The sequence below is a fragment of the Aquarana catesbeiana genome, linkage group LG02 (genome assembly GCF_042186555.1).
Source record: "Aquarana catesbeiana isolate 2022-GZ linkage group LG02, ASM4218655v1, whole genome shotgun sequence".
Classification (NCBI taxonomy): domain Eukaryota; kingdom Metazoa; phylum Chordata; class Amphibia; order Anura; family Ranidae; genus Aquarana; species Aquarana catesbeiana.
The window spans coordinates 371,414,761-371,442,548 of record NC_133325.1 but is presented as its reverse complement, the minus strand read 5'-3'; the positions used below and the strand labels follow the sequence as shown (position 1 = coordinate 371,442,548).

The 27,788-nt window shown below is 45.3% G+C and overlaps 1 protein-coding gene across 1 annotated transcript in view; it reads left to right on the top strand.

Moving 5' to 3' along the window:
* Window positions 1-27,788, top strand: part of LOC141128050 (merlin-like) — a 142,313-nt gene that overhangs the window by 20,851 nt on the left and 93,674 nt on the right. The window contains exon 3 of the mRNA XM_073615096.1: window positions 7,988-8,113. Coding sequence (XP_073471197.1) covers window positions 7,988-8,113 — 126 coding nt within the window. The remainder of the gene's footprint in view (window positions 1-7,987; window positions 8,114-27,788) is intronic.

Here is a 27,788-nt window from a genome sequence, read left to right as displayed (position 1 = left end):
AAACTGATGACCTATAGGGGGCTTTTGAAACGTTGCCTAGAAAAAATATGGGGTACTGAAATTTGTCATTTCACATGTTCACACAAATTTAAGGTTATGCATCTTGGGTATCTATTTACTTGGTGCAACCTGGTCTTTTATATTTGACTAAACATTTGGGTAATTTGTTGCATTTGCCATAAAATTCACTTTAGTGTGGTTCTTACAGAAATTTTGCAGTAATATTGTGTGACATAAAAAATTATAACAACCACTGTTTTATTCTCTAGGCCAGGGATCTGCAATAAGTGGACCTCCAGCTGTTGCAAAACTACAAGTCCCATCATGCCTCTGCCTCTGGGTGTCATGCTTGTGGCTGTCCGTCTTGCTATGCCTCATGGGATTTGTAGTTCTGCAACAGCTGGAGGTCCGCTAATTGCATATCCCTGCTTTAGGCTGTCTGCTTTCAGAAAATATATAATGTTTGTGTAATCTTCAGGCCTAAAATGATTTTTTAAACACGTGTGCAAAAAATGCAAAAATCGGCTCTGGCAGCGAAAAAGGTGATTGCAAAGCTAGAAGGTGTTTTTTGTTTTTTTTTTTTTTTTTTACCTCAATGCTTGCTATGCATTATGTTAAAAAAAAACCCCTCTGTTGTCTGCTCTCCCCCTAGCCACCCCAATTACTTACCCAAGCCCAATCTCAATTCAGTGATGTAAATGACAGCAGCAGCTCTCTAGGCTCTCTCTCTCCTCATCGGCTGAGAGACAGCAGTGGAAACCATTGCCTCCTGCTGCTGTCAATCACATTGAGTGAGGAGAGAGAGGGGGCAGGCCGAGCCGTGCTCTATGTGTCAATGGACACACAGCGGGGCTCAGGATCTAGCATGCACAAGTGGTCTTATAGCAAGCGGCTAGCTATAGAGGGCACTCAGTGGGGGGAAGGAGCCAGCAGGGGAACCATTGCACAGAGTAAGTATAACATGTTTGTTATTAAAAAAAAAAAAAATCCTAGGTCTACAGTCACTTTTAAGTTTGGATTATTATCCAGAAGAGGCTTTACTCAACATCCTGAGAGAATATATTATTTCCATTACATGAACATGGATTTTTAGACACTAAAAAGCATATTCAAAGTACTTTAGCCATCAATCAGGATTTGTTTTTTTTTTTTATGATCCGACTACCCTAGACTTAAAACTGTCTGTTATACTTTGGACAACCTCATAACTAATAACCTTGTTTTGCTGAATAAACCCAAAGGTCTAGATTTGGCATTTGTGTGCAATGCAAGACATTCACCAATTCCATATATGTTGTAACTAAGCATAGGAAACGGCATTAACAACAGTGTATTAAAATGTAAATCCATGCAAGATCACTCAATCTAAATTTATGAGTTATTCCCTTTTTCCTATTAATATGTTGAGTCCAAGCTGTTGCTACTGTTGTAAAAGTAACTGTGACTGGTCCACTGCTCCAGGGCAGTGTTTGAGTCCAGGAGCCCGACTACAGATAATGGGGTCCCATAACAAACTTTTGATGACCCTCCAACAACATCCCTAACGTCATTCATCTTAACATAAAGTATGTCTAAATCTAGTACATGTAGCAGCAGAGCTGTCTGGATATTCAGGACGTTATTAGAAACCAGTTATGTGAAAAGCAATTGTCAGGGAAGAGGGGGGCATCAATGCAGGGAAATAATTTTTAACATACATTTTCCAACTAACTAGCAGTCTTTTTCAGCATCTCAGATCTCAGGGCCCAAATGTTAATTCTAAGCTCTCCAACCCCTTTCATCGCCACAGCAAGCAAGTGCTGAGAGAATAGTAGTAGCAACAATAATGACCATCACAATATATTATATTCTGACAGAATTGTTGGCACTCCTTCGCTCCATTCAGCAGGGTATCCGTAAATGGATCCTCTGCTTAATCGTAGCTGAACAGGATAGATGTCAGTTTTTTTTTTTTACATCCGTTTCTATTTGTTGTGGAAGGACCCATGAAAGCTCTATGGCAGCCGGGTGTAAATAGACATGTGCCTGCTTACATCAGGCTACCTCCGATCCTCACATGTAGGTCCAGAAAAATGGAAATGGACATAAATCCGTTTACATCAGCCTGCGCTTGAGCTGCATGGAGCTACTAATCAGGTCCACCTGAAAAGCTGACAGGTGGACCTGATCGGAAAGCCCATGTGAAAGGACCCTAGAACACCAAAACAAATGCTTCTCGGGCTACTTTTACACTGGGGCGTTGGGGGGCATCGTCAGTAATTCAGCCACTAGCGGGGCGTTTTTAACCCCCGCTAGTGGCCGAAAAAGGTTTAAAATCGCCCGCAAAGTGCCGCTGTACTGGCAAATTGACGGCGCTGCCCATTGATTTTAATGGGCAGGGCGCTTTTAGGAGCGGTATATACACCACTCCTACAGCGCTGCAAAGATGCGGCTTGCAGAACTTTTTTTACCGTCCTGCCAGCTCACCGCTCCAGTGTGAAAGCACTCGGGCTTTCACATTGGAGTGAGAGGAGAGGCGCTTTACAGGCACTATTTTTAGCTTTATAGCGCCTGTAAAGCGCTTCAGTGTAAAAGTAGCCTTACTGCACAGCCTGCGATGGGGGATCAGTGACTAATGTCAATCTACTCTACTATTGTACACTTGATGTCAGGTCTTTTTGGGTGGAAATGTTACAGGTGTCGTCAGCAGCTTCTGCAATACAGTGATGGAGTATAGAGGACAGCTGTATTTATACATTTACAGTTTATAAATTACACACAGGTGGACTCTATTCACTAATTAGGTGATTTCTGAAGGAAATTGGTTCCACTTCATTTTAGTTAGGGGTATCAGAGTAAAGGGGGGCTGAATACAAATGTATGCAACACTTTTCACATATTTATTTATAAAAAAATTTGAAAACCTTTTATCATTTTCCTTCCACTTCACAATTATGTGCCACTTTGTGTTGGTCTATCACATAAAATCCCAATAAAATATATTTGTTTTTGGTTGTAACATGACAAAATGTGGAAAATTTCAATGGGTATGAATACTTTTGCAAGGCACTGTATGCCTGCATTATATGCCTATTGTTTGTTTGCCACTGCTTTTTTATATCCTTTTTCCTTCCCTCTGTAAAATGAATTATTTTTAGCCTAGGTTCACACTAATACGATGCGGGTAACCCTGCGATCCGTGCGCAATTCCCGCACTGCATTCAAATCGCACTGCCCTTGTGATTCACAGAGTGTCAGTGCAATCTTAATGACACCCCAAATGCAGGTTGCAAGCACAGTGTGTTTGCCAGTATTAGATCGCATGGTACAAAGGGGTTAATAGTGCATAATCTGGTGCAGCTGTGCATCGTAGCCAATCAGCTTTTACCTTCAGCTTGTTCAATTAAGCTTTGACAAACAAAAAAAAAACTGGAAGCTGATTGGTTTCTATGCAGAGCTGCGCCAGATTTTGCACTCACCCATTTTAGTAAATCAACCCCAAAGTACCATGTGATCCGGTAGCAGTAAGGTTCCAAAACTGGTGCGATTTGAGCCCTTTCAAATGAATGGGCTCAAATCCCACTGAACTGAATCGCATGTGAACTGAACAGGAATGCGGTGCAGTTCCTGTGCGATTCACATACAGTTCATAGTGTGATCTGAGGCTTAAACTATGTACTACAGGGGGAGGACTTTCTGTTGCAACAGCCTCTGCAGTAGAGCCAAGCAGGCAAGTAATGGGGCTTCTATATACACCCCCTGCTCTTGGTGTTGCATGTTACATCACAAGAACAGGAAATTTCTAGTTCTGCTGTGGAAGCTGCTCTGACATAATGTATTTACATGGTTATCTCTCGTATATTTACATTTATGTAGTAAAAGGGAAACTTGGGCTCTCTTTCCACTACTACGAGTTGTGCGACTTGACACATGTGAAGTCGCATGACAAGTCAAAATCCATGTATTTCAATGGTCCCTGTTCTAATTGGTGCGACTCAAGTTGCAACGACTCCAAAAAAGGTTTTTGTACTACTTTGTTCCGACTTCGGTGCGACTTGTTCTCACCAGTTGCATGACATTGCTTTAAAAATCGCATTGCAACGTCGCACTGTAAATCGCGCGACTTTGGGGTCGCAATAGTGGAAACCTAGCCTTAGAGTTAAAAAAGCACAACTAAGGTGGGGGACATGAAGAGGGAGGGGCCTTTATAACAGCCAGATGTAGAAGAAATCCACTAGGCTTCACTTAAAGTGGTTGTAAACCCTGCATAACCACTTTTTACCTACAGGTCAGCCTATAATAAGGCTCACCTGTAGGTACTGTGAATTTTCCTAAACTTGAACAGTTTAGGGGAATATTCACTGCATACGCATGCGCCGCCGTCATCGGCACATGCGCACTGAAGAAACGGCTCGCTCGTGCCCTTACCGATGGCTCCCACGCACCTGAGCTGGAGTGACATCATCGCGGCTCTGGCCGATCACAGCGGAAATAAACCTAGAAATAACTCCGGGGCGACATGACGCCGGTCACAGCGGTGTGTCGGGACCGCTGTAACAGCATCGTTCTAAGGTAAGTATTTCATACTAGCTCATTATACCTTTTTGTCTTTCAGGTTTTTGGTGTTTTTTGTTTGTTTTTTTTTTTCATCTGGATTTACAACCACTTTAAATCGCTGTTAGAGGGCACAGAAGTCTATTGATAAGTTAGGCATTAGATAAGTTTCTCCGATTAAAAAAACAGATTGACTCACGCATGGTCAATTAAATTAGCTAGTCTTTATGTCAAGTTACTTTTGACAAAGAAACTATATATTTTGCATGATATAGTTGGATGCACAGGTATTAGTTAAAATGTCAGCAGTCACATTAAAAATATTAATGTAGCAATGATGTGTTTACATCCACAACTCTTTATGACTAATACAGGTGTTTTTATGCTTGTACTGTATTTCATAATAAAGTATAACCTGTTGAAACATGCAAAGATCTTCGTACAGTAGCCGGGCCCCGAAGGTATGGCAGGTTAGAGCACAAGTGAAAGGAGATAATAGTTCATATTACACTAATCTTTGTTTGCCAGATTAATAGTATAGTGTCATACCACAAGAAAAGTGGCATTAAAACTCTCGCCTGTTTTATAGGGATGATGCACATGATCAGACTTGAAAATTGTGTTAATGCATTGCATAGTATGATGCAGTAATTTCCACCGTGCTTCAGTATCTTCAGGTGACTAACTTACCTTAAGGCTGGCTATATCCTTAACATTAAAAGAGAAGTATGGGTTTGGGCTTTTTTTTTGCAGAATCATACTTACCTAGGTGGATGCATCAATCCGATGCTGCGTCTGCCCCCTGGCGCCTCTACACTGAGTAACGAGCGATCGAACACCGCAGACGGCTCGGTTCTCAGAGCTCCCTGAGCAGAGAGCTGCAGACTGACAATCGGCAGCTCTCCGCTCTGCCCCCTCCTCGCTCACTGGGCTGTGGAGGGGTGGGGGCGGCCGGCTTAGGGTCTCAGCAGCTTGCTGAGAGACTGAGCCTGGTGTTGGTCCAGGGATCTGGTGCATCCCGACTTCCAATGTCGTGATGACGCGGCTCCTGGACCGACTTCTGTGACCTCAGCAGAGAATGGACTTCAGCCCGCTCTCTGCTAAAAACGGGTCACAGGAGTGCAAAGCGAATTGCACTCCTGTGATCTATAGGAGCCCAGCCAAAGCTTTGGCTATACTTCTCAATTAACCACTTCCTGCCCAGCCACTGTCATTGTACTGCGACAGGTTGACTCCTTCCCACGAATCGCTGTCATTGTACATCGGCTCTGGAACTCTAGTTTGTGGACGCGCGCGCCCACTGGCCAGCGGGGGAGCCAATCAGCAGGTGGGGTGGACTCAATGTCCACCGGCCACCCGCAATCATTCCCCGCAGTTACAAAATGGGGATCTGCCTGTGTAAACAAGGCAAATCTCCATTCTGACAGGGGAGATCACACAGATCCTGTCTTTCTGCTATGCAGGAAGATGGATCCGTGTGTTTCCCCAGGTAAACCATCCCCATACAGTTAGAACACACCTGCAGGGAACACGTTTAACCCTTTGATCGCCCCTGATGTTAACCCCTTATCTGCCAGTGTCATTAGTACAATAACAGTGCATATTTTTAGCAATGATTACTGTAATAATGTCACTGGTTCCCAAAAAAGTGTCAGTTAGGTGTCCGATCTGTCTGCCGCAATGTCGCAGTGCCGCTATTACTAGTAAAAAAATTAAATGCCATAAATCTATTCCCTATTTTGTAGATACTATAACTTTTGTGCAAACCAATCAATTTACGCTTATTGTGATTTTTTTTTTTTTTTACCAAAAATATGTAGAATACATATCGGCCTAAACTGAGGAAGAAATTTTTGTTTTTTATTTTTAGGGATATTTATTACATTAAAAATGTAAAAATAATGCTTTTTTTCCCCAAAATTGTCGGTCTTTTATTTGTTTAAAGAGCAAAAAATAAAAACCGCTGAGGTGATCAAATACCACCAAAAGAAAGCTCTATTTGTAAGAAAAAAAGGATGGCAGTTTTGTTTAGGTACAGCGTTGCACAATTGCGCAATTGTCAGTTAAAGCAAGGGAGTGCCGCATCGCAAAAAAGGGCCTGGTCATTAAGGGGGAAAATCTTCCAGTCCCTAAGTGGTTAGGCCCCTTTCACACTGGGGCGGTTTGCAGGCATTATTGCGCTAAAAATACCGCCTGAAAACCGCCCCAAAACAGCCTCCGCTGTTTGTTCAGTGTGAAAGCCCGAGGGCTTTCACACTGAAGCGGTGCACTGGCAGGAGAAGAAAAAATCTCCTGTCAGCCGCATCTTTGGAGCGGTGAAGGAGTGGTGCATTCACCGCTCCTAAACCGCTCCTGCCCATTGAAATCAATGGGACAGCGCGGCTATACCGCGGCAATACCGCGGCTATAGCCGCGCTATACGAGTGGATTTAACCCTTTTTCGGCCGCCAGCGGGGGGTTAAAACCGCACCGCTAACGCCCGAATACCGCGGTAAAACAGCGCTAAAAATAGCGCTGTTTTATCGCCGACGCCCCCTACCGCCCCAGTGTGAAAGGGGCCTTAGGATGAGCTCAGTGTTCAGTCCTAACACTGAAAGGGCATCTGGTGTAGATGAACTTGATAGCTTCCTGCTACCAATGATTGCTAAGGAGGTAGCAGGTGCCTGCACCCACTGCATCTATACCAACCACTGACTTCACTCAGCCCATTCATTTACATGGGCAGGAATCTCTTGCCATGTAAGCAAAAGATTAGGGATCAGAGAGGTTACAGGGGGGGTACCACCATGAACTTTTTTATTTTTATTTTGGGGGAATTTGTTTTTTAAATTCTTGCTGTAGGAAGTGCTACAACAGAAGTGACATTCACGAAGAATGAAAAAAAAATAAATCAGCACAGACTCCTCCAAAGGTCCTCAAAAATACATAGCAGACACTTAGAAGGGTCTGTGTGCTGGTTTTTTTTTCACACATGTCATTTGCCAGCAATTTGTATGGGGCCCTGTTATTTCTAACAGCAGCCCTAGCTAAGACATACACCTCATACACCTTTCCTCTTAAATTCTTCAACATGAATGGGTTATTATGCTTGTCATGCGTGTTAGAATACAGTCATTCAATGTAGACATTGTTTCAAAAAAAAGTGTTGGCCAAGCATAGATCAATTACCAAAGGCCTTAAAGGCTAACCCTGCCTTTTGGACCATGTTACCATGGGTACTGTAAATGAATGAGCAACTAGTCCTGTCTGCCACCGTGGCAGACAAACTTTTAGTTATCAATGGAACACAAATTCATACTTGTAGTCCATTGATATTGAACATATCATGTAATTTAAAATTACTATAATGATATGCCTTGTATTTCTAAAACTTCCTAGTAATAAAATAATTTTCTTACCATATACCTGACATGAATTATTATTGCAATTCAATTAATGAGTATTCTTTTTGCAGATGGACTGGAAGGGTAAAGATCTCTTTGATTCGGTATGTAGAAACTTGGCATTGAGAGAAACGTGGTTCTTTGGCTTACAGTTTGTGGCAAGCGGGATGGACACCTGGTTGAAGCTGGAAAAAAAGGTTAGAATTTATCCTGAAGAATCAGGAGCATTAAGATTCTTCCAATATCGACATGTATTGTCTGTCTAGGCAATGTCTCTTCTTGCTGAGCCACCTGGGATGCTGGACAGTTCCTTGGAAAATTCCTTGAATGATCTTCCCTTGAACCTTGTTTCTCATGAACCTTGAACCCTTTGCTCCTCTCATGAACTTCCTATTTTAGCCATACCTTTTCACTTCCTGTTTGTCAGATTTTGTGTTTCCCCAGACAATATATTGCTCTTGTCGCTGCTGTTGTCATCTGTATCTTCACAACCAATCGTTAGTGATTTTTGACTTGTTCCTCAACTACGCTTCTGCTTGATCCCAACCTGCAACCACTCGTTACTGACCTTTTGGCTTGTTTAATGACTATGCTTCTGCTTAATACTCTACCTGTTACATCAGCTACTGCACCCCAGCTTGCTCACCTCCTCGTGGGGCAATCCTGAGTACCGTGACCTAGTACTAACATGCAGCAAAACCCATCAGGAGCTCTGGTGAACACTGGTTAGTGCTCAGACTCCACACCTTGGATGAGCCGGTGTCATCCACCAGGGTGACTTGCTTCTGTACTTATCCAGCTGGTCAGTGGGAGCCTCTCTACTGCTATAGCTACTGGTCTCTGAACCTGACCCTGACAGTAACACATATGCTATAAATGTTTGATTTATAGGAGAGAAGGGTGCCCCACTGCATATGAAAAGTTGTGGAACAACTGGCTTAGTATTCTAGGTCTGGTGCCCATGTTACTGTTTTAATACATACTTCCAAAAAACATTGGTATATTACTTCTTTGTCATCCCTTTCTGGCCTCACTTGTCATCTGTGATACTTTTGTCCCCTAGCGCTGTATGCTAAGGGTGTTGTGCTTGATTTTCACCATGGGTACAGTGCCTCCTCATTTCTTGCTTCTACCTAATTGTATTAATATTTTTCTACATTAGCTATGCCCTTGGTTAACTCGAATTTAATATACCGGTGTATGGGAAGGATGATACTTACACTGGTTGTAAACATTATGATATTATTGTGATGTTTTCTGAAATGGATTGTCATACTCAAGTTCTACCCACATGACCACTTTGTCATGAAATATAATAGGCAAATGCAATAAAGACTATTTATTGTTATATTTGACTGTTATGACCGGGATTGGGGGGCGGGAGAAAAGAGGTATGATACAGGGAAAGAGGTTTTTGTACATTTATTGTCTAATGTTTAAAGAGGTTGTAAACCTCCCTACAATACTTGTACCTATAGGTAAGCCAAGAATAAGGCTTACCTATAGGTGCTGTAAATATCTCCTTTACGTGCGCCATTTAGGAGATATTTACTGTATACTGTGCCGATGATGTCATCAGCACATGTGCTCTGAAGGAACGGCCGCCCATGTCGTTTCTTCAAGAGCAAGTGCCATGACTGGGGGCTTCTGCGCGCATGCGCGGGAGTGACATCACTTGGCTCCGGCCATCACATAGCCAGAGTCTACGGCCCCGGCAGGAAGAGGGGAAAACATGGATGCGGCCTGCAGTGGGGACAGCGTGGGCTTTGTTTGCAGGTGTCACATAATGTGCTAGTATGCGATGCATACTAGCACATTATGCCTTTACTTTGCAGGGAAGGGGAAAACTTTTTCTTCTCCGCAGGGTTTACTTTCTCTTTAATGCTTTATAAAACTATCTGATTAAAAAAATCAGAAACATTACATTTGATTTTTTATAGGGTTGGTCGTATTAGTGAGTTGTACCATGCCACTTCACTTGTTTGTAATTTTATTAAAAAGAGTTGAGCTTCAGATTCAGGGAACAAATCGGAAAATTTAGAAAAGGCTTGTTAGTGCATGGCTAGTAGAAGTTAGTGTGCGAACACTTTCATACATAAATAATATTGAATTTGCACTCTACATAGTACACCTGATATTCTGATATGTACATCTGTGGCTTACGAGGGCTTTGATGGTTTGTTACTCCATTTCGTGAAATAAGATTTAGGGCATGTTACAGAAGAACAGAGCTGCATGTATCATCTTTATACCTATATGTGTAATTTGCTACTTGCTGATTTTACTTCTTTGGCAGATGGTGGGATGGTGTCATTCTCTGCATTCTGATGCATACATCACACAAACATAAAAAACTGATGCTAGGAAAAAGATACTTCTCTATTAGGACTAGCAAACTCAGACTGTAAATGAACATAAACCTCAGTATTTATGGTTTAGAATGCCACTCTACATCGACATCATTTACAACTGGTTACAAAAAAAACAGTGTTATTACCTGTTAACTACTTTTTCCAGGAATCTTCCAGGACGACTTACAGAGAGATAGGCTCCTCCCACCTAGCACAGGAAACACATGATCCACATTAGAAAAACACAAGCAATAGCCCCTCAGTATTAACAAATAACCAAAGGCTTCAGAATGAGCAATCATTAAACCCTCTCATTAGCAAAGCTTTATTTTATTATATGCTTTACATTGCTAATCCACCAGCAAAGAAGGGAGGGAACTGACGCCGTCCTGGAAGATTCCTGGAAAAAGTAGTTAACAGGTAATAACACTGTTTTTCCAAGTCATCTTCCAGGATGGCTTACAGAGAGGACAAAATAGGACTACATGATCAGGGCGGGACCACAGCCTGCAGGACTTTTCTGCCGAAATACTGGTCTTGGCTGGCAAGCAAGTCCAATCTGTAATGCTTTACGAAAGTCTGGAACCTGGACCAGGTTGTGGCCTTGCAAATCTGGAGGGGAGATGCTCCTGCCCTTTCAGCCCAAGAAGTGGAAACTGCTCTTGTGAAATGAGCATTTACTCCTAACGGTGGTGTCAAGGTCAAAAGGCAGCCTCAATATTTTCCAGCCTTTTTGCATAGATTTTAGGGGTTTTTCTTTAAACATTTGACCAGGCCATCTGTGTGTGCATTTTAGACTGACCTGCACAGCTACTTAATCTAAAATAACTAGCACATGTCTGCCATAACCCTTGACATGAATAATCATCAGACAAGCTGACAAAGGTGGCGGTTTGGTCACCCAGGATAGAGAGGCTTAACTAGCGGAGGCATCAAGACTTCTGGGTAATCAAGCCACCTATGAAAAACTTGCTGGCGACCCCCTTTCTGGCTATATGACCTCTCTTAAATTACTACTGAATGAAGCTTTGGAGAGTGGTGTATTAAAGAAGAATGAATTTCAATTTTTTAATAAACATCCACTCACCCCACATTTCTATCATATCCCGAAGATCCATAAAGATTAAATCAATCCACCCGGGAGGCCTATTATAGCTGGGATAGATAGTCTTACCTGTAACCTGGGTTGTTATATAGATTATTTCTTGCAAGAACAAGTTATACAACTTCTCTTCTACGTTAGGGACTCAGGACACTTGTTAGAGAGAAAATGTATCTCCCTTTGTTTGGCAACCACAGTACAAATGGCTTTCTTTGGATGTGTCATCCCTCTACACGTCAATCAAACATAAGCATGGCATGGGGGCAGTGGAACACTGTCTAGAGATGAGTAATTTACATCCCTCACAAGCAACTTTTTTGACCAACTCCATAGAATTCAACCTATCCCATAACTACTTCTCCTATCTGGGTGACTTCTGTAGGCAGGTTAGAGGCACAGCTATGGGAGCCCGATTCTCCCCCAGCTATGCCAACCTGTTTTAGGGGTTTTGGGAAGATCAGTGTATATGGGCAAGTAACCCCTTTGAGGCCAATCTGGCGTTATATGCAAGATATATTGATGAGATCTTGATCATTTGAAATGGATCTCAGTTGGAGCTCCATAACTTCCTTAACTATTGTAATACCAATTCCTTTGTTATTGCCTTTACGCATGTTGCTGATGAGAAGACTCTGGTGTTTCTAGATCTTGAATTACATGTGGATGATGAGGGAAAGATCTTCTCAAAGACCCATTTTAAGCCCAGTGCGGGAAACTCGTATCTACACGCCAAGAGTCATCACCACCCAAGATGGATACACAATGTCCCATTTGGACAATTTTGCAGACTGAGAAGAACTTTCACAAGATTGAAGGATTATGAAGAGCAAGGTACCATCCTCAAAGAAATTTCTGGAGAAGGGTTATGAGTAGGTATGAGCCGAACACCCCCTGATTCGGTTTGCGGCAGAACATGCAAAAAATTAGTGCAAACACCGTTAAAGTCTATGGGACTCGAACGTGAAAAATCTAAAGTGCTAATTTTAAAGACTAATATGCAAGTTATTGTCATAAAAAGTATTTGGGGCCCCGGGTCCTGCCCCAATGCAAAAAAAAGTTCTAAAAACCTACCGTTTTTTCGGGAGCAATGATTTTAATAATGCTTAAAGTGAAACAATAAAAGTGAAATATTCCTTTAAATATCGTGCCTGGGGGGTGACTATAGTATGCCTGTAAAGTGGCGCATTTTTCCCGTGTTTAGAACAGTCTCTGCACAAAATGGCATTTCTAAAGGAATAAAAGTCATTTAAAACTGCTTGCGGCTGTAATGTTGCCCCCCCCCCAGCCCACCACCAGGCCCTTTTGGGTCTGGTATGGATATTGAGGGGAACCCTGCACCCAAATTAAAAAAAAAAGGCATGGGGCCCCCAGGCCCTATATACTCTGAACAGCAGCAGTATACAGGTGGTCCCCGGGTTACAAACAAGATAAGGACTGTAGGTTTGTTCTTAGGTTGAATCTGTTTGTAATTTGGAACAGGTACATTTTGTACGTGTAGCTCCAGCCAAAACTATTTTTAAGCTTTTTGGATAACATAGGGAAGGGTTATCATCACCCCTGTAACATTTGTTTTGTTGTCTGTGCCCCTGTTCAGAAGATTTCACCTCACTTTCTGTCCCAATGACAACTGGATTTAGAACATTTTGGGTTATTAGGGAAACAAGGATTGGTGATAAAACATCAGTGAAGACACCTTTTTCCCATATTAACTCTTACAGGAGATAATTTCCCTTCCTAGGGGTAGATTTCCACTCGCTTCCTGTTGTCTCCCTCCATTTCTAAGTAGGAGTCGTTTGTAAGTCGGATGTTTGAAAAATGAATGGGTTACATCAGCATTAGGTGCTTAGTAGCTGGTGATCCAAGACTGATTCATTTTTATGAATGTGAGCCGATCAACAGTCTGTGGACAGGCGCACTCTGTGATCAGTTACAAAGCCTCCAACAGCACTGAATGTGCATGCAGAAAGAACGCTGGATGCAGGACAGGCCAGTAGCTCAATTGCATATTGCGCAAGCTCTGGCCAGTTGTCCATCCTCAAGACACAGTAACCCAGTGGATGTTCTGGTGGAAAGGTCTCCAAGTCTGATCTTGCCCCTAGATATTCCTGCACCATGTAATTCAGACGCTGGCGATGGTTGCTGGAACCGATCAGACCTGGGTGCTGAGGACTGAAGAGTTGTCTGAAGGCATCGGTCAGCCGGCCACCTTCTCCACCGCTCTTTCTGTGACTGAACGAAGCCTCAACAACACGTTGTCCAGCACCAGGGAATTGTAACCTCCCAGGCTCTGGAAATGCATTGCACAAACCTATCTGCAAGGCCTCCAGAAGATGTTTCATCCTCTGTGAAGGCTGGATAAGTTCCGCAACCTCACCCTTGTAACGTGGATCAAGAAGGGTTGTCAGCCAGTAATGATCCCTCTTCTTGATACCACGAATTCTAGGGTCCTTTCGCAGGCTTTGCAGGATCAGGGAGGCCATGTAGCGTAAGTTTGCAGAGGCATTTGATCCTGAGTCCTCTGGGTCACTAAGGATCACATGATCCTCAAGCACCTCCTCCCAGCCACGTACAACTCCATGGGTTTCTGGGGACTGCAAACTATCCCTTGAAGACTGATGCCGAGTGTTATCCTCCACCTGTGATCGGCGAGCCTGCAGTAATAGTAGTATCTGGATAAAGAGGGCCTTGAGAGGTAAGGAAGTACTCCTCTTCCTCCTGCTGTTCTGCCTCAAGTGCCCTGTTCATTATTCCATGAAGCGTGTGCTCCAACAGGAAGATAAGAGGGACAGTATCACTGATGCATGCACTGTCACTGCTCACCATCCTTGTGGCCTCCTCAAATGGTGACAGGGCAGTGCATGCATCCTTGATCAGTAGCCACTGGCGTGGCAAAAAAAAGCCAAGCTCCCCTGACCCTGTCCTGGTGCCATACTCACACAGGTACTCATTGATGGCCCTCTGCTGCGTGTGCAGCCACTGCAGCATTGCCAACGTTGAGTTACACCTGGTGGGCATGTCACAAATGAGGTGGTTCTTGGGCAGGTTGCATTCTCTTTAAATGTCAGCCAGCTGAGCACTGGCATTATATGACCGGCGGAAATGACCACAGACTTTCCTGGCCTGCCTCAGGACATCCTGTAAGCCAGGGTACCTACTCAAGAACCAGCTGCACCACCAAATTCAGGATGTGATTCAAACAGGGAACATGGGTCAATTGTCCCTGTCAGAGGGCGGAGAGGAGGTTGGTGCCATTGTCGCATACAACCATTCCTGACTGGCGTGGCGTCAACCACCTGAGCCTGCCCCTGCAGGGCTGCCAGAATCTCTGCCCCAGTGTGGCTCCTGTCCCCTAAGCAGACCAACTCAAGCACCGCATGGCATCTTTTTGCCTGAGTGCTTGCGTAGCCCCTTGAATGCCTACAGAGCAACACTGGTTCAGAGGGGAAATCTGCAGAGGAAGAGGCCATAGAGGAAGAAGAGGAGAAAGGGGGTGGAGGAGAGAGCTGTGGCAGAATCACCACTAGCATTTTGGAGGCGTGGTGGCAGAACAAGCTCCAACAAAACTGAACCCTGTCCTGCATCCTTCCCAGCTGCCAGCAGAGTTACCCAGCGCGCCGTGAAAGAAAGGTAACGTCCCTGTCCATGCCTGCTGGATGAGTCATCAGTAATACAGTGTACACTAACAGAAGTCTAATAGCAGCTATGGGTGCACTGTATGTATTGTGTACTGTGTACACCACCAGAAAAGTAGTAGCAACAATAGTGCACAGTACTGTGTACACCAACAGAAGTGTAATATGGAAATAGAGAGTGCAGCGCTGGACTTATGACAAAAGCATATGTGAGTGATAATACATCAATTATTCAATCAATAATCAAAATAGTAATCCACAGTGAATAGTTTCCAATCATTGAAAGGAGATCAACAACAATCAAGTGCTCAAAAATATTAAAAAACAATGAATCAATAAAATAAAGTCCAAAATAGTGATGTGTAGAAATTCAATACAGGCTCCGGGATCAATTTTCCACCATGTAGTGCTGCCCACCACCTAATGGTAAAAATGGAGGCTTACCCGAAAGCCTGTGACCGCCCTTACTCAGGGGGGTCAAAACAGGCTTAGTAGAAGTTGACCATCAAGGGAATGCTCCAGGACACACTACTAGGAAGAGACATCAACCTCCTGCATAGACGACCAGCTGGCGAAGTGCTTCACAAGGTGTTGTCCCAGGATCGCTTTTCATAGAGCAGTCAGGTAGTACTTCCACAACATTTGGCACTTGAGACAGGAAACTGGCAGCCAGGAGTTCAGTGTCCTCTCACTATCAAACCTGGGTTTTGCCACTTGTTCTTTTATAAAGTTCCTCTTCTGCTCATGTCATTTCCAAAAATGACTCTCTCCGTCCACGCCAACAACACACTACACGGGGCAGACGTGCAGGCAGCCTTATATAGTGTGGGGCGTGGACTTTGTTCCCCTGAGCCATGATTGGCAAAAGGCACCCTGCCTTTGGCCTATTATGGCTCTCTTAGCTGAGGGTGCTGGGATTGGCCAAAGCATGCAGGTCATGGTGCATGCTTTGACCAATCATCATACAGCAATGCACTGCACTCCCGCAGTGCATTATGGGCCGTTATGCGCTGCTCGAATTTGGCGCGAACGGCCCAAAATATTCGGTTTTCGGCGAACAGCCAATGTTCAAGTCGAACTCATGTTCGACCCGAACAGAAAGCTCATCCCTAGTTATGAGGAAGCACATGTGGATAAGGTGTACATGGAATACTGGATACAGTATGGTAAAAATGCCCCACAAGGACTACATGGGTCTAAAGGAGAGTCTAAACCAAAAAGAGCTAGGAGTAGCAAAAATACCAATGCCATCCAATTCAGTACCAGATATAACACCAAGGCCTTTGATATCCACTGTACTATTCAATGAAATTGGAAGATTCTGAAGCAAGACCAAGTTTTGGGTCAGATACTGCCTTTTAGAGCTGAGATAGTGTTCAGAAAAGCAAGGGACCTAAGAAGCCATATTGCTCCTAGTAAAGTCTGCAAGGTCCATGATAAAACTAAGATCAACTTGGGTCCCTGGTCAAATGGTGTTCAATCGGAGAGGGAACTACAGATGTGGGGTGAAGAACTGCAGGACCCGTGAGTACATGTGGCATTGGAAGAAGGATTGTGTGAAGTGATGGACATAATCATATGATTAAGCAATTAATTGCGGAACCTCTTGACTAATATGCCCATGTCGCCTCCTCACAAATGTAGTATCAATAATTACAAAAGTATAAAAATCAAATCAAAAATAAGAACAAGAACCAATATTCAGTTCTGTGCCACTTTAAAGAACATCACAATGGCAATCCAGCTGATATGAAAGTGTTTGGCATAGAGTCAATAGCCAGGGACCCCGATGGTAGCCGAAGATTCCAGAAGCTTTGTAAGAGGGGAAACGTTCTGGATATTCACCTTGGGGTCTCTGGCAATTGCTATTTGCACAGGTCAATTTAAAACGTCCCTTTCTTGTTCTCATAGGATTGTGTATAAAACTCATCTTGGACTGCTTCACATGTGATTAGTTCAATAGACTGAACTTACATTACTTATTATTTTGCATAATTGCTTATAAGCCTTGATGTATTCACATGATATTTATGTTTAGTTTTGAGTTTACTATTCACTATTTAATAATTTTAATTGATTTTTGAATGTAATCTACACCTTTTGTATATTAAGTGGAGAGGTTCACTCCACACACCCTGACACACAGGTTTGAAACTCACAGCCACCAATTTTCACTTCCCTTTTCCCCTTAATATTACAATAGGGGATAGGGAGTGGTTTCATTAGCACTTGTACCTTTTATCACAACTCATCACTGGAGGTTACTCTCCAAGTGATAGGCAGCACCACCCACCCCTGTATATATACTCACATTTTATGTTTTTGGTTGTAACATGACAAAATGTGGACAATTTCAAGGGGTATGAATGCTTTTTCAAGGCACCATATATATTACCAAGTATCCGTATTATGAGAAACTTTTTTTAGCTGTTTATTGATACCAGTGTGTTTTTTGATTTCTAGCATCTGTGCTGAGATTGAGAGCATGTGTACCCTCAGCATGTACCATTATAGAAAGGGCAGTTTGTTTATTGCCATTAAGTATGAGACATTCTCTTCTGTACAGTTCTTTCCTTCCGTATTATGCGGTGAGCGTGCGTTCCAGCCATCTCATAACCAAGTCCCTGGTTGGCACAGCTCAAGGAGGATTGTGCACCTCAGTATTGGACCGCGCACTGCAACTTTGGGGAGAAGTGGGGACCATTTAAACATAGGTGGCTATCAATGAGGATACTACCACACTGGTGGAGGGCGCCCCTGTATCCATCAACCCATCTGGAAAGGCAAGTGGAAGACTAACAATAATCATTTACCAGGGCTGTGTTTTGGCCTAGGCCGACTAGGCCTAGGGTGGCACTTTGCGGGGGGCGGCAAAAAGGGCCGCCCCCCCCGCATGAGATAAAGCCCCCCCACCCGTCTTGCTGATTCCCGGCTCCCGCTGCCGCCTCCCGCACACTTGCAGCCCACGGCGGCCGGCTTTCTGTAGCGGCGCCACTGTGTATGGGCGTGCTTGGCAGAGGATGGGGGCGTGTATCTCACGCCCCCCTACTCTCTGACAAGCACGCCCATACAGCACGGCGCCGCTACAGAAAGTCGGCCGCCGTGGGCTGCAAGTGTGCGGGAGGCGGCAGCGGGAGCCGGGAATCAGCAAGACGGATGGGGGGGCTTTATCTCATGCGGGGGGGCGGCGTGTGTCACTCGCGCCCCCATAAGCAACAGGTGACAGGTGGAGCCTTAAGCTCCGCCTACCCTCCCCTGCACTGCATCTTCTCCTAGGCCCTGGGGCTGTGACATCAGGAGGAGAGAGAGGAGCACGAGGGAAACCCCCAGGACAGCAGGTACAGTGTTTTAATAAAGTATATCAGTGTTATGGACACTGGCAGCATTTGATGGGCACTGGCAGAATTTGATGGGCACTGGCAGAATTTGATGGGCACTGGCAGCATTTGATGGGCACAGTGGCTGCATTTGATGGACACAGTGGCTGCGTTTGAGGGCACAATGGCTGCATTTGATGGGCACGGTGGCTTCATTTGATGGGCACAGTGGCTGCGTTTGAGGGCACAATGGCTGCATTTGATGGGCACGGTGGCTTCATTTGATGGGCACAGTGGCTGCATTTGATGGGCACAGTGGCTGCATTTGATGGGCACAGTGGCTGCATTTGATGGGCACAGTGGCTGCATTTGATGGGCACAGTGGCTGCATTTGATGGGCACAGTGGCTGCATTTGATGGGCACAGTGGCTGCATTTGAGGGCACAGTGGCAGCATTTGAGGGCACAATGGCTGCGTTTGATGGGCACGGTGGCTTCATTTGATGGGGCACGGTGGCTGCAATTGATGGGGCACAGTGGCTGCATTTGATGGGGCACAGTGGCAGCATTTGATGGGGCACAGTGGCAGCATTTGATGGGGCACAGTGGCGGCATTTGATGGGCACAGTGGCAGCATTTGATGGGCACAGTGGCTGCATTTGATGGGCACAGTGGCTGCATTTGATGGGCACAGTGACTGCGTTTGATGGGGCACAGTGAGGCTGCAATTGATGGGCACAGTGAGACCCCCCGTGATAGCATTAAAACTCAGCAGCTAAAAATACTGTAGCTGCTGACTTTTAATATTAGAACACTTACCTGTCCAGGGATCCAGCGATGTCGACACCTCAGCCGATTTTCGGATTGGCTCTCGGGTTTTGCCACTATCATTCATGGTAAGGGAAACCGACTGCACATGTGCGAAGCGCGTTGCACTTTCTGAATGGCCCAGTGGAGGAAGGAGGAGGGGGGGCAAACTTCAGAGGGGACAGCGCAGTCTCCCAGAAGTGGGGAAGGGTACCTGTCAGAAACAGGTACCCGTTCCCCCCTGAAAGGTGCCAAATGAGCCTAAAGAGGAAGGGGTGTTGTTTACAGATGATAGGGTGGGTCTTAAACAGGAAGGGGTGTGGCCTCGGCAGGATGGGGTGGGTCGTATTTAAATTAGGGGGTGCATGCGTTTAGTCAGGCCTAGGGCAGCACAAAACCTAAATACACCACTGCATTACACATTGGGTTACATGTCATGACAGTTCACAATAGCAGATCCATGCTAGGATCCCTTTTACTTATTTCTCTGCTCAGCCAATTATATTCTCTCATCATCTTGTTCTCTCATTCTTTTATTCCTTGATCAATCCTTACCATGTTAGTTTTTTTTTATATATTACATATTTTGATTTTTAAATTAACCAACCTACTGTGGTCCCACATATGGATCTAAATAAGCACTATTAAGCTTTGTTCCACTGCTTTTCTATGTTTTATGTATTTTTCGCATCAAGCATTTGGGTCCTGGATGTATATACAACTATTCGAGATAATATTGCTGATCTGATCATATAGCAAGGTACAGGTGTTGATCACTGTGACACTAATAGATGTGATGTATTGAGTTTGCTAGGGGTTTGTCCACACCCATGTGATAGGGGATAGTCTACGCCCATGGGACAGGGCACACCCCCAGGGCTGGTACCATTAACCCAGTACACCGCATATAAGCAGGTAAGATAGACATGCCTGCTAGGCTCTGAGGAAGAGGAATTCCTCGAAACACATTAGCAAGTCTATGCCTCTGCAGAGGTAGTCTCATGCGATGTGGACAGTTTTATGGACTCAGTTGGGGGACCATTATTTAATGTTTTTACCAAGTCTATGTTTGTGAGTACGATACTTACCTTAGTATTTAAATAAATACCTGTTTTTTGAGTATAATGCGCTAGGCCCACAAGCCTTCTGTTTCTTTTCATGTTCCAAGATTATCCAAGTGCCTGTGACAGTGTGTTAGGACGGTGCCGGAAGGGGGGCCAGTCTGGCAGAGGCAAAACCTGAACATGTTGTGCAATGTCATAGTGCAAGGGAGCCGAGCAGAGCCGCCAGAGCCTCACGTGCGGGTGTGTGGTCAGTGGTGTTTGGACTGGGGTGAACTGAAGGGACCACCTAGCGTGAGTCTGTGTATGAGACTGTCACTGTGACTCAGGAGGGGACATGTTGTGTTGCTGAGATGTCATCATAATCAGTGCTGCTGCACACTGCTGTCAGTATCCCTGTAAGAGTCAATTTCATGTGTGTGCACCTGCCCATTCTAATTTCTTGCCCGCCTGTCCCTGAGATACTTACTATATCAAAATTAAAATAAGATTTTTTTTCCTTAATATCTACCTTAAATCACATTGCTAATTGCATATTGTACTTGTTTGTAGCCTAAATACTAAAAATTTGCACTTAAAAAAGAAGTGTGGTGTGTTTTTTTTTTTTTTTGTTTATTTTTAGATTCATACTTACCTAGATGGATGCAGCATCAGACCGAAGCTGCAGCTGTCCCCCGGCATCTCCGCACTGAGAACCGAGCCACCGAATATTGCCGATGACTCAGTTCTCACTCCTCCCTGAATGGAGAGCTGCTGACTGTCAGTCAGCATCTCTTCTGCTCTGTTCCTCCACGCTCATTGGAGAGCTGAGCTGTGGAGGGCGGAGAGTGCCCTCCACATCTCAAGCAACTGGCAGATCCAGACTTTTGAATTTAGGATGATGCACTGCCTCAACTGATTGCAGTGAGGTCAGCAGGGAGAGGACTTCAGACCGCTCTCTGCTGAAAATGGGTCACAGGAGTGCAAAACGAATTGCACTCCTGTGACCCATACGAGAAGCTAAGGCCTAAAAAGCTCAGGCTGGACTTCTCCTTTAAAACAGAAATTTTATAATCTTTTGGAAATGCCAGTAAAAAAACGTGGGTGTGCCAGTAAATCTTGGGTGTCGTGTCAGTAAATTTCAATCTGGGAGGTTGAAAACACTGGAACGGAGTACCCTGATCAGTAAGAATTTCCCTGGATAAACTCATCCGAGCAAACATTTGGAACAGTACACAGGTGATTTGAGAAATGCCTTGGTTGAATAGCTCTGGGGCAGGGGTCGTCAACCCCCGGGCCGCGGCCCACTACCGGGCCGTAGCGTCTTTGCAGCCGGGCCAATGCAGGCGGCATGACATTTTGAGTCACCGGTGGATCAGTGAGGAAAGCGGGCGGGCAAATGAGAGAAGCGGGCTGGCGAGCAGAGATGACATCTCTCTCTGCTCACCTAGCATCACCACTCATCCGCCCCCACAGCGTGAGGTATGTCGGCGGTGCGGCGGGGAGCAAAGAGATGACATCTCTCCCTGCCCTCCTAGCGTTACTGCTCTTCTGCCCTCACAGCATACAGAATGTCGGAGGTGCGGCGAGGAGCAGAGAGATGACCTCTCTGCTCTCCTGCCCTCACTCAAGAATGATCACTGAACCAGTGTCACCAATGCAGTGAAAATCCTCATCTGGTGGCACTGGCAGGTGATGTGGCAAGTGGCATTCCTCATCTGGTGGCACTGGCAGGTGATGTGGCATTCCTCATCTGGTGGCACTGGCAGGTGACATGGCAAGTGGCATTCCTCATTTGGTGACAGGCAGCGTGGCAAGTGGCATTCCTCATCTGGTGGCACAGGCAGGTGACGTGGCAAGTGGCATTCCTCATTTGGTGGCAGGCAGCATGGCAAGTGGCATTCCTCATCTGGTGGCACAGGTAGGTGACGTGGCAAGTGGCATTCCTCAACTGGTGGCAGGCAAGCGTGGCAAGTGGCATTCCTCATCTGGTGGCCGGCAGCGCGGCAAGTGGCATTCCTCATTTGGTGGCAGGCAGCGTGGCAAGTGGCATTACTCATCTGGTGGCACAGGCAGGTGACATGGCAAGTGGCATTCCTCAACTGGTGGCACAGGCAGGTGACGTGGCAAGTGGCATTCCTCAACTGGTGGCAGGCAAGCATGGCAAGTGGCATTCCTCATCTGGTGGCAGGCAGCGTGGCAAGTGGCATTCCTCATCTGGTGGCAGGCGACGTGGAAAGTGACATACTCAGGGCTCCAACTGATTCTGTATTATGGTGAGTTGAACTATTTCATTTATATTACAATGTAATATAAGAAATAAAGCGCTTCATTCATTCTGACACCATACCAACCATGGTGCCGTGATGATTGAAGTACCAACAGCAGAACACCAGCTATTGCCCCGATAAATTGCCCACGAAATTCTCTTACCCCCCGGCGTGTGCGTACATCCCCCCCCCCCCTTGCCGGGCCTTGGCACAATTTTCTTCCAGGCAGCCGGTCCCCGGTGCCAAAAAGGTTGGGGACCACTGCTCTGGGGTATTGGGTGGCATAGTTGAGCTAAGGATCACCAATATATATTGGGGACCTCGGCAGATATCACCAGTGGGTCTACCAAATCCATGGTTATATGATCAAACAGAACATCGGTTACAGGCAGGGGAGCAAAGGGGCTACAAAAGTGTGACAACAGAGTGGGTAACTAGCAGGAGGGACAAAATGTACAATATTTCTTTCAGCTTTCAATCCTGGCAAGCAAAACCAGTCAGTGATGTGTGCCTCCATTTTTTTCAGGCCCCAGATTTCTCACAAAACACCATTATTTGTCAGGACCATTTATCTTTACATCTGGGGCACCAACAGCTGTTGTCTTGTTACAGCCAGGGTTGGGTCTTGAACCTAGGTCAGGGAGTGCAGGGCTAAATAAGGTTTCTTGGCATTCTTTGCAAACAGTGTGTAATTCGTAATATTCCATGTCACGTAAGTCATCATTTGGCATATTTATAATAACCTCTTCTAACTGAAAGATCGAAAGTCTAATATAACCATTTTGGAAGATCCCACAGTTTACAGAATCTGGGAAAGTTAAGTCACGCTATTATCGGGTGTACCAGGCTTTATACCAGCCTGACCTAATCTTCAACAGGTGGTGGTAAATGGGCACTGTATGTCCATGTATGGAGAAGACCTGAAGCCTTTTGATCACAGGTCCAACCTCACTGACCATAGTGTGCTGTACTAGCGTCGCTATACTCTGCGGTCCAGGATAGGCTTGCCTGGGACCTGACTTGACATAATCATAGTACATTCAAAGGTCTGCTCACATGAAGTGGGTTATGCAGCACAGGATTCCTATGCAAAGAGAGAGAGCCTGCGGTGAGCCCCCTATTACATGGGTTCCTCTTGTCAGGGAATATCCTCAGTTTTGCCACCTCCAGCACTGAATGGCGCCCAAACTCTGGGGCACAGAAGATCCTGGTTGCCCCTCCAAAGGAACTTAGACTGTGTCTCACTGCATTCCTTTGTGCTGAACCCAGGGTTCTGCAATGATTCTGCAAATAACTTTTTCCCAGCATTTAGTGTCAGGCTATTTACATCTGGTGGCAAGCAGCCACGCATCTTTCAACCATCTCAATCAGTTGATGACATTTTCAGTTTCTTGACACAACTGAACCATCCCTTTCTCAACTATTTCATGAAGTACCGAAACTAGAGGGATCACTAGAAATCACTTAGTGGTACAACACTGAAGACTCACGGGAAAAATTAAAGGGATTTGATGACCATAATTTAGATTGAGACAGTTTAGTACAACAAAGACAAAGACAAAGGCAGGTGTTAAGTACCTGCCGGATGAGCCTGACGTGCAGTGGGAAGGCTTTCTCCTACAACCCCGGCTCAAGGGCCACCGGTGTTGCAACAGTGGCCGCAAGAGCCTGGCGGTGTATGGGTGCCTGGTTCGTCTTTGGTCTTGTCAGTTCAGCTGGTGCAGCAGGAAACAAGAAGCAGGCTGGTAGGTGCAGGGCTGGGAAGACACTGAATACGTAGTCAGACAAGCCGGGTTTGGTAACGGACGATCAGATGTAGATATAGACGACAGGCAAAGTTCGGCAACAGAATATTAAGCAGTGTAGAGCAGAGCGTGGTCACAAGGTCAGGATAACAACAGAGATCAATCATAGTCAAACACAGGAAACAGAACGGATCACAGGACAGGAAGTCACGGGAACAGGTATGAGCTGCAGATCAGACAGCAAAGACATAGGGCTACTGAGGTGTTTAAATAAGGCAGCCTGTTCCGAATCACTGAAATCAGTCTGCACTATTTTAACCCCTAGGTGGCAGATCCATGACCCCCCCCCCCCTTTGTGGGCAACCTCCAGGTGCCCAACAGGTCTCTCTTCTGTGGATGACTGCAAAAAAAGGCATTAACCAAGTCTCTGGCATGCACATCCTGTTCAACCTCCCAAGAGTTATCCTCCGGGCCATAACCTTTCCACTTAACAAGGTACTGTACCAGATTCCTTCTCCTCCTACAGTCTGATAGCCTCCACCTCGTACTCCTCTTCGCCATTGATGGTCACAGGTTCTGGTGGCCTGGATACTCTATCTGGAAATAAGTCAGGGACTGCGCATTTCAAGAGAGAAACAGGGAAGACGGGATGTATCTTAAATGAATCAAGTAAAGATAATTCATAAGCAACCTCATTAAGTTTCTTTTTGACTGGGAATGGTCCCACAAATTTAGGTGCCAGTTTCTTTGAGGGACATGCCAAACTGAGATTCGTAGTAGATAGCCATACCTGGTCTCCCGGGTGGAGAATCAGTTCACCCCTTCTTTTTCCTGTCAAAAGCCATCTAGCTGCTTGTGCCTTGGTAACCACTTCTTGAAGCAACTTATTGTTGCAGTTGAGGAAATCCACTGTGTCTTGGACAGCGGGAACTGTGGTCTCTGGAATAAAGTCGGGCAAGAAGGATGGGTGAAAACCATAATTTGCAAAGAAGGGTGACTGACCTGTGGCAGAGTGAGTGGCATTATTGTAAGTGAACTCCGCCAGTGGTAGCAGCTATACCCAGTCATCCTGGACAAAAGCCTATGGCTGCCTCGAATGCATTCCAACCACCCACAGCTTTCTAGATCTTTGTACACTAGAATGCAATTTATAGGTTCCTATAATCCTGTTACATATTGTCTGCATTGTGTTGTTCCCCTGCTTCTCTCCCTTCCTGAGCCCGATGTGGGTCCCATGGGCCGTGGATCCGTCCTGGGGATGGGGGCTTCGTCGTTGCGTCTCTTCCTGGCAGGAAAAGAGGGGGGGCACAATTAAAGGGTCCGTGCCTCCTTTCTGCACCCTCGGGTGTATCACTTCCTGCCAGCGGCGTTCCGGATCACATCCGGATGCCGTGGCGTTGTGGGCACGCGATGCTGCGCGCGTGCGACATCGCGCTATTACGGCGGATGTGACGGCTGTGCCGGGATATTTATCTTCCTGAACGCCGGGGGGAGCCACATGTGGAGGGTTAATCCCTGCTGGAGGAGGAGGGGTGGGGACAGCCTGCATGCACCTGCAGCCTAATTAGGCATCCAATCAGCGGCCAGCACTTTATTTATAATGACCAAGCAGATTGGGGGATCTGCTTTTAGTTCCTACTGTGTCATCAGACTGATCAACTGACATACTCTGGAGACAGGTAATCACCAGTATCTGAACACATTGATGAGTTGGACCTGACATACCCTGTATTGTGGGTCTCTGTCACGTCATTCCTTCCCACTGTGATTAGTTATACTATCTTGTACAATTTACATCCGATTCTACCCACCCTCATACATGTCCCCCTTTATGGCACTTCAACTTGTGTGTTTCTTTGTCTCACCTTCGTCCCATTTTCTTCCCATCTTGACACCTCATGACCCCTTTTCTAGCACCCATGCATTTTTCAGTACACTATCACACACACCCATTTCTCACATATACACGGTTGAATATGTTTTTTGCATATGTTTTTGCTTTCACTGCCTTTTGATTGTTTTATTTGGCCCCTTGCACTGCACCTTCCCATTTCCCCACCCCCATGCTTCCCTTCCACTCACATGCATCACCCCACCTGCACTATCCTCACACTTCACCTATCTGTTCCCTTTTTTTCCCCTGGATCTTTTCCTCCTAAGCCTTTTTTCCTTCACTCCCTGATCCTTTTTTTTTTTTTCCCATTCTCCCCTTAACCACCCCCCCTCCTTCCCGTTCTTTCTTTCCCATCCCCTTCCTTTCCCCTGGTTTTTTTTTTTTTTTTTTTCCCCTAATAGTCTGCCTGTCCCCTTCTTTCCCTAATAGTCTGCCCGTCCCCTTCTTTCCTCACATGTTCTCCCCACACTCGTCTTTTTCTTTATATTCCTATATTTTCACCCTACTTCGTCACTTGTTTCACGGCCAACACATAGACACCACTATTTACCTATTACATTACATACTCTGATATACTGATATCTATATGCAGTCCTACTTACCCTTGTTAACCCCTTCCCTTCCCCCCCTTCTGTTACCATCATCACTATAGGAATATTCATACATCGCTGACCCCAAGTACAGACAACATCCAACAAATATTAATTAAATAAATTACAGAGTTATCTCCTTTTTTTCAAAAAATGACACATGATACATATATCTCTATCCGTGCTAAACCGAACGCACTGATGGTACAGTTGTCTGTTATTTGATGCTTTGGCTGCAGGTCTCGCTCGCTTGCCCCTATGCTCCTCCCCAGTTTTGGGAGATATCCACTTGGTGTGACTCCTTGTAAGACACGTATGGACGATTAACCCCCCCTTTTCCCCTGTTGACGTGGTGGACGGCCGGGGACTCTTGTCGGGACCCGGTGGGGGAGACGTCGGAGAACTATAAGCTCAGGAGAAATTGCTCAAACACAATGTGTTTGGTAATTATACTGTTAAACATATATATATTATATTGTATTTTTATGGTCACATCCATGAACTCTAATACGCAAATTTTGTCACAGCGCCTCAATCCTCTGAAGATGACCCAACGGGGTCGAAACGCGTCAGGATTATCATCCTATTTTAGCGCTTGATCATTGTATAATACTTGTGCCAGCTTCATTTGTGTTATCTCCTGCAGCACAGCTCCTATTTTAACCATTATGGTTAAGTTCCATTAATAAAAAAACTCTTTCAAGTAACAATCTATTATTTTCATAATGTTTTGCTGCTTTAAAACCCCACGGGGGATACCTTCTTTTTCAAAGTGGTGAAGCATTGGATATACTGCTCCAACGTCTGATTGGTCCTCTGTCCATTGGTCTGGGGATGGTAGGCGGAGAACAAGGATCTTTCGATTTTAAGGGCTTCACACAGAGTTTTCCAGAATCAGGAAGTGAACTGAACCCCCCCCCCCCCCGATCTGAGACAATGTTCATAGGGACTCCATGAAGCCTCACAATCTCTCCTGATAAACACTTGAGCTGTCTCCATGGCTGAGGGAGTACTCTTCAGAGGCAAGAAATGGGCCATTTTGGAAATCTGTCCACTACCAAGAAGATGGCTGTGCATCCTTCCGATGGGGGAAGTTCCACAACGAAATCCATGGCTATCATTCTC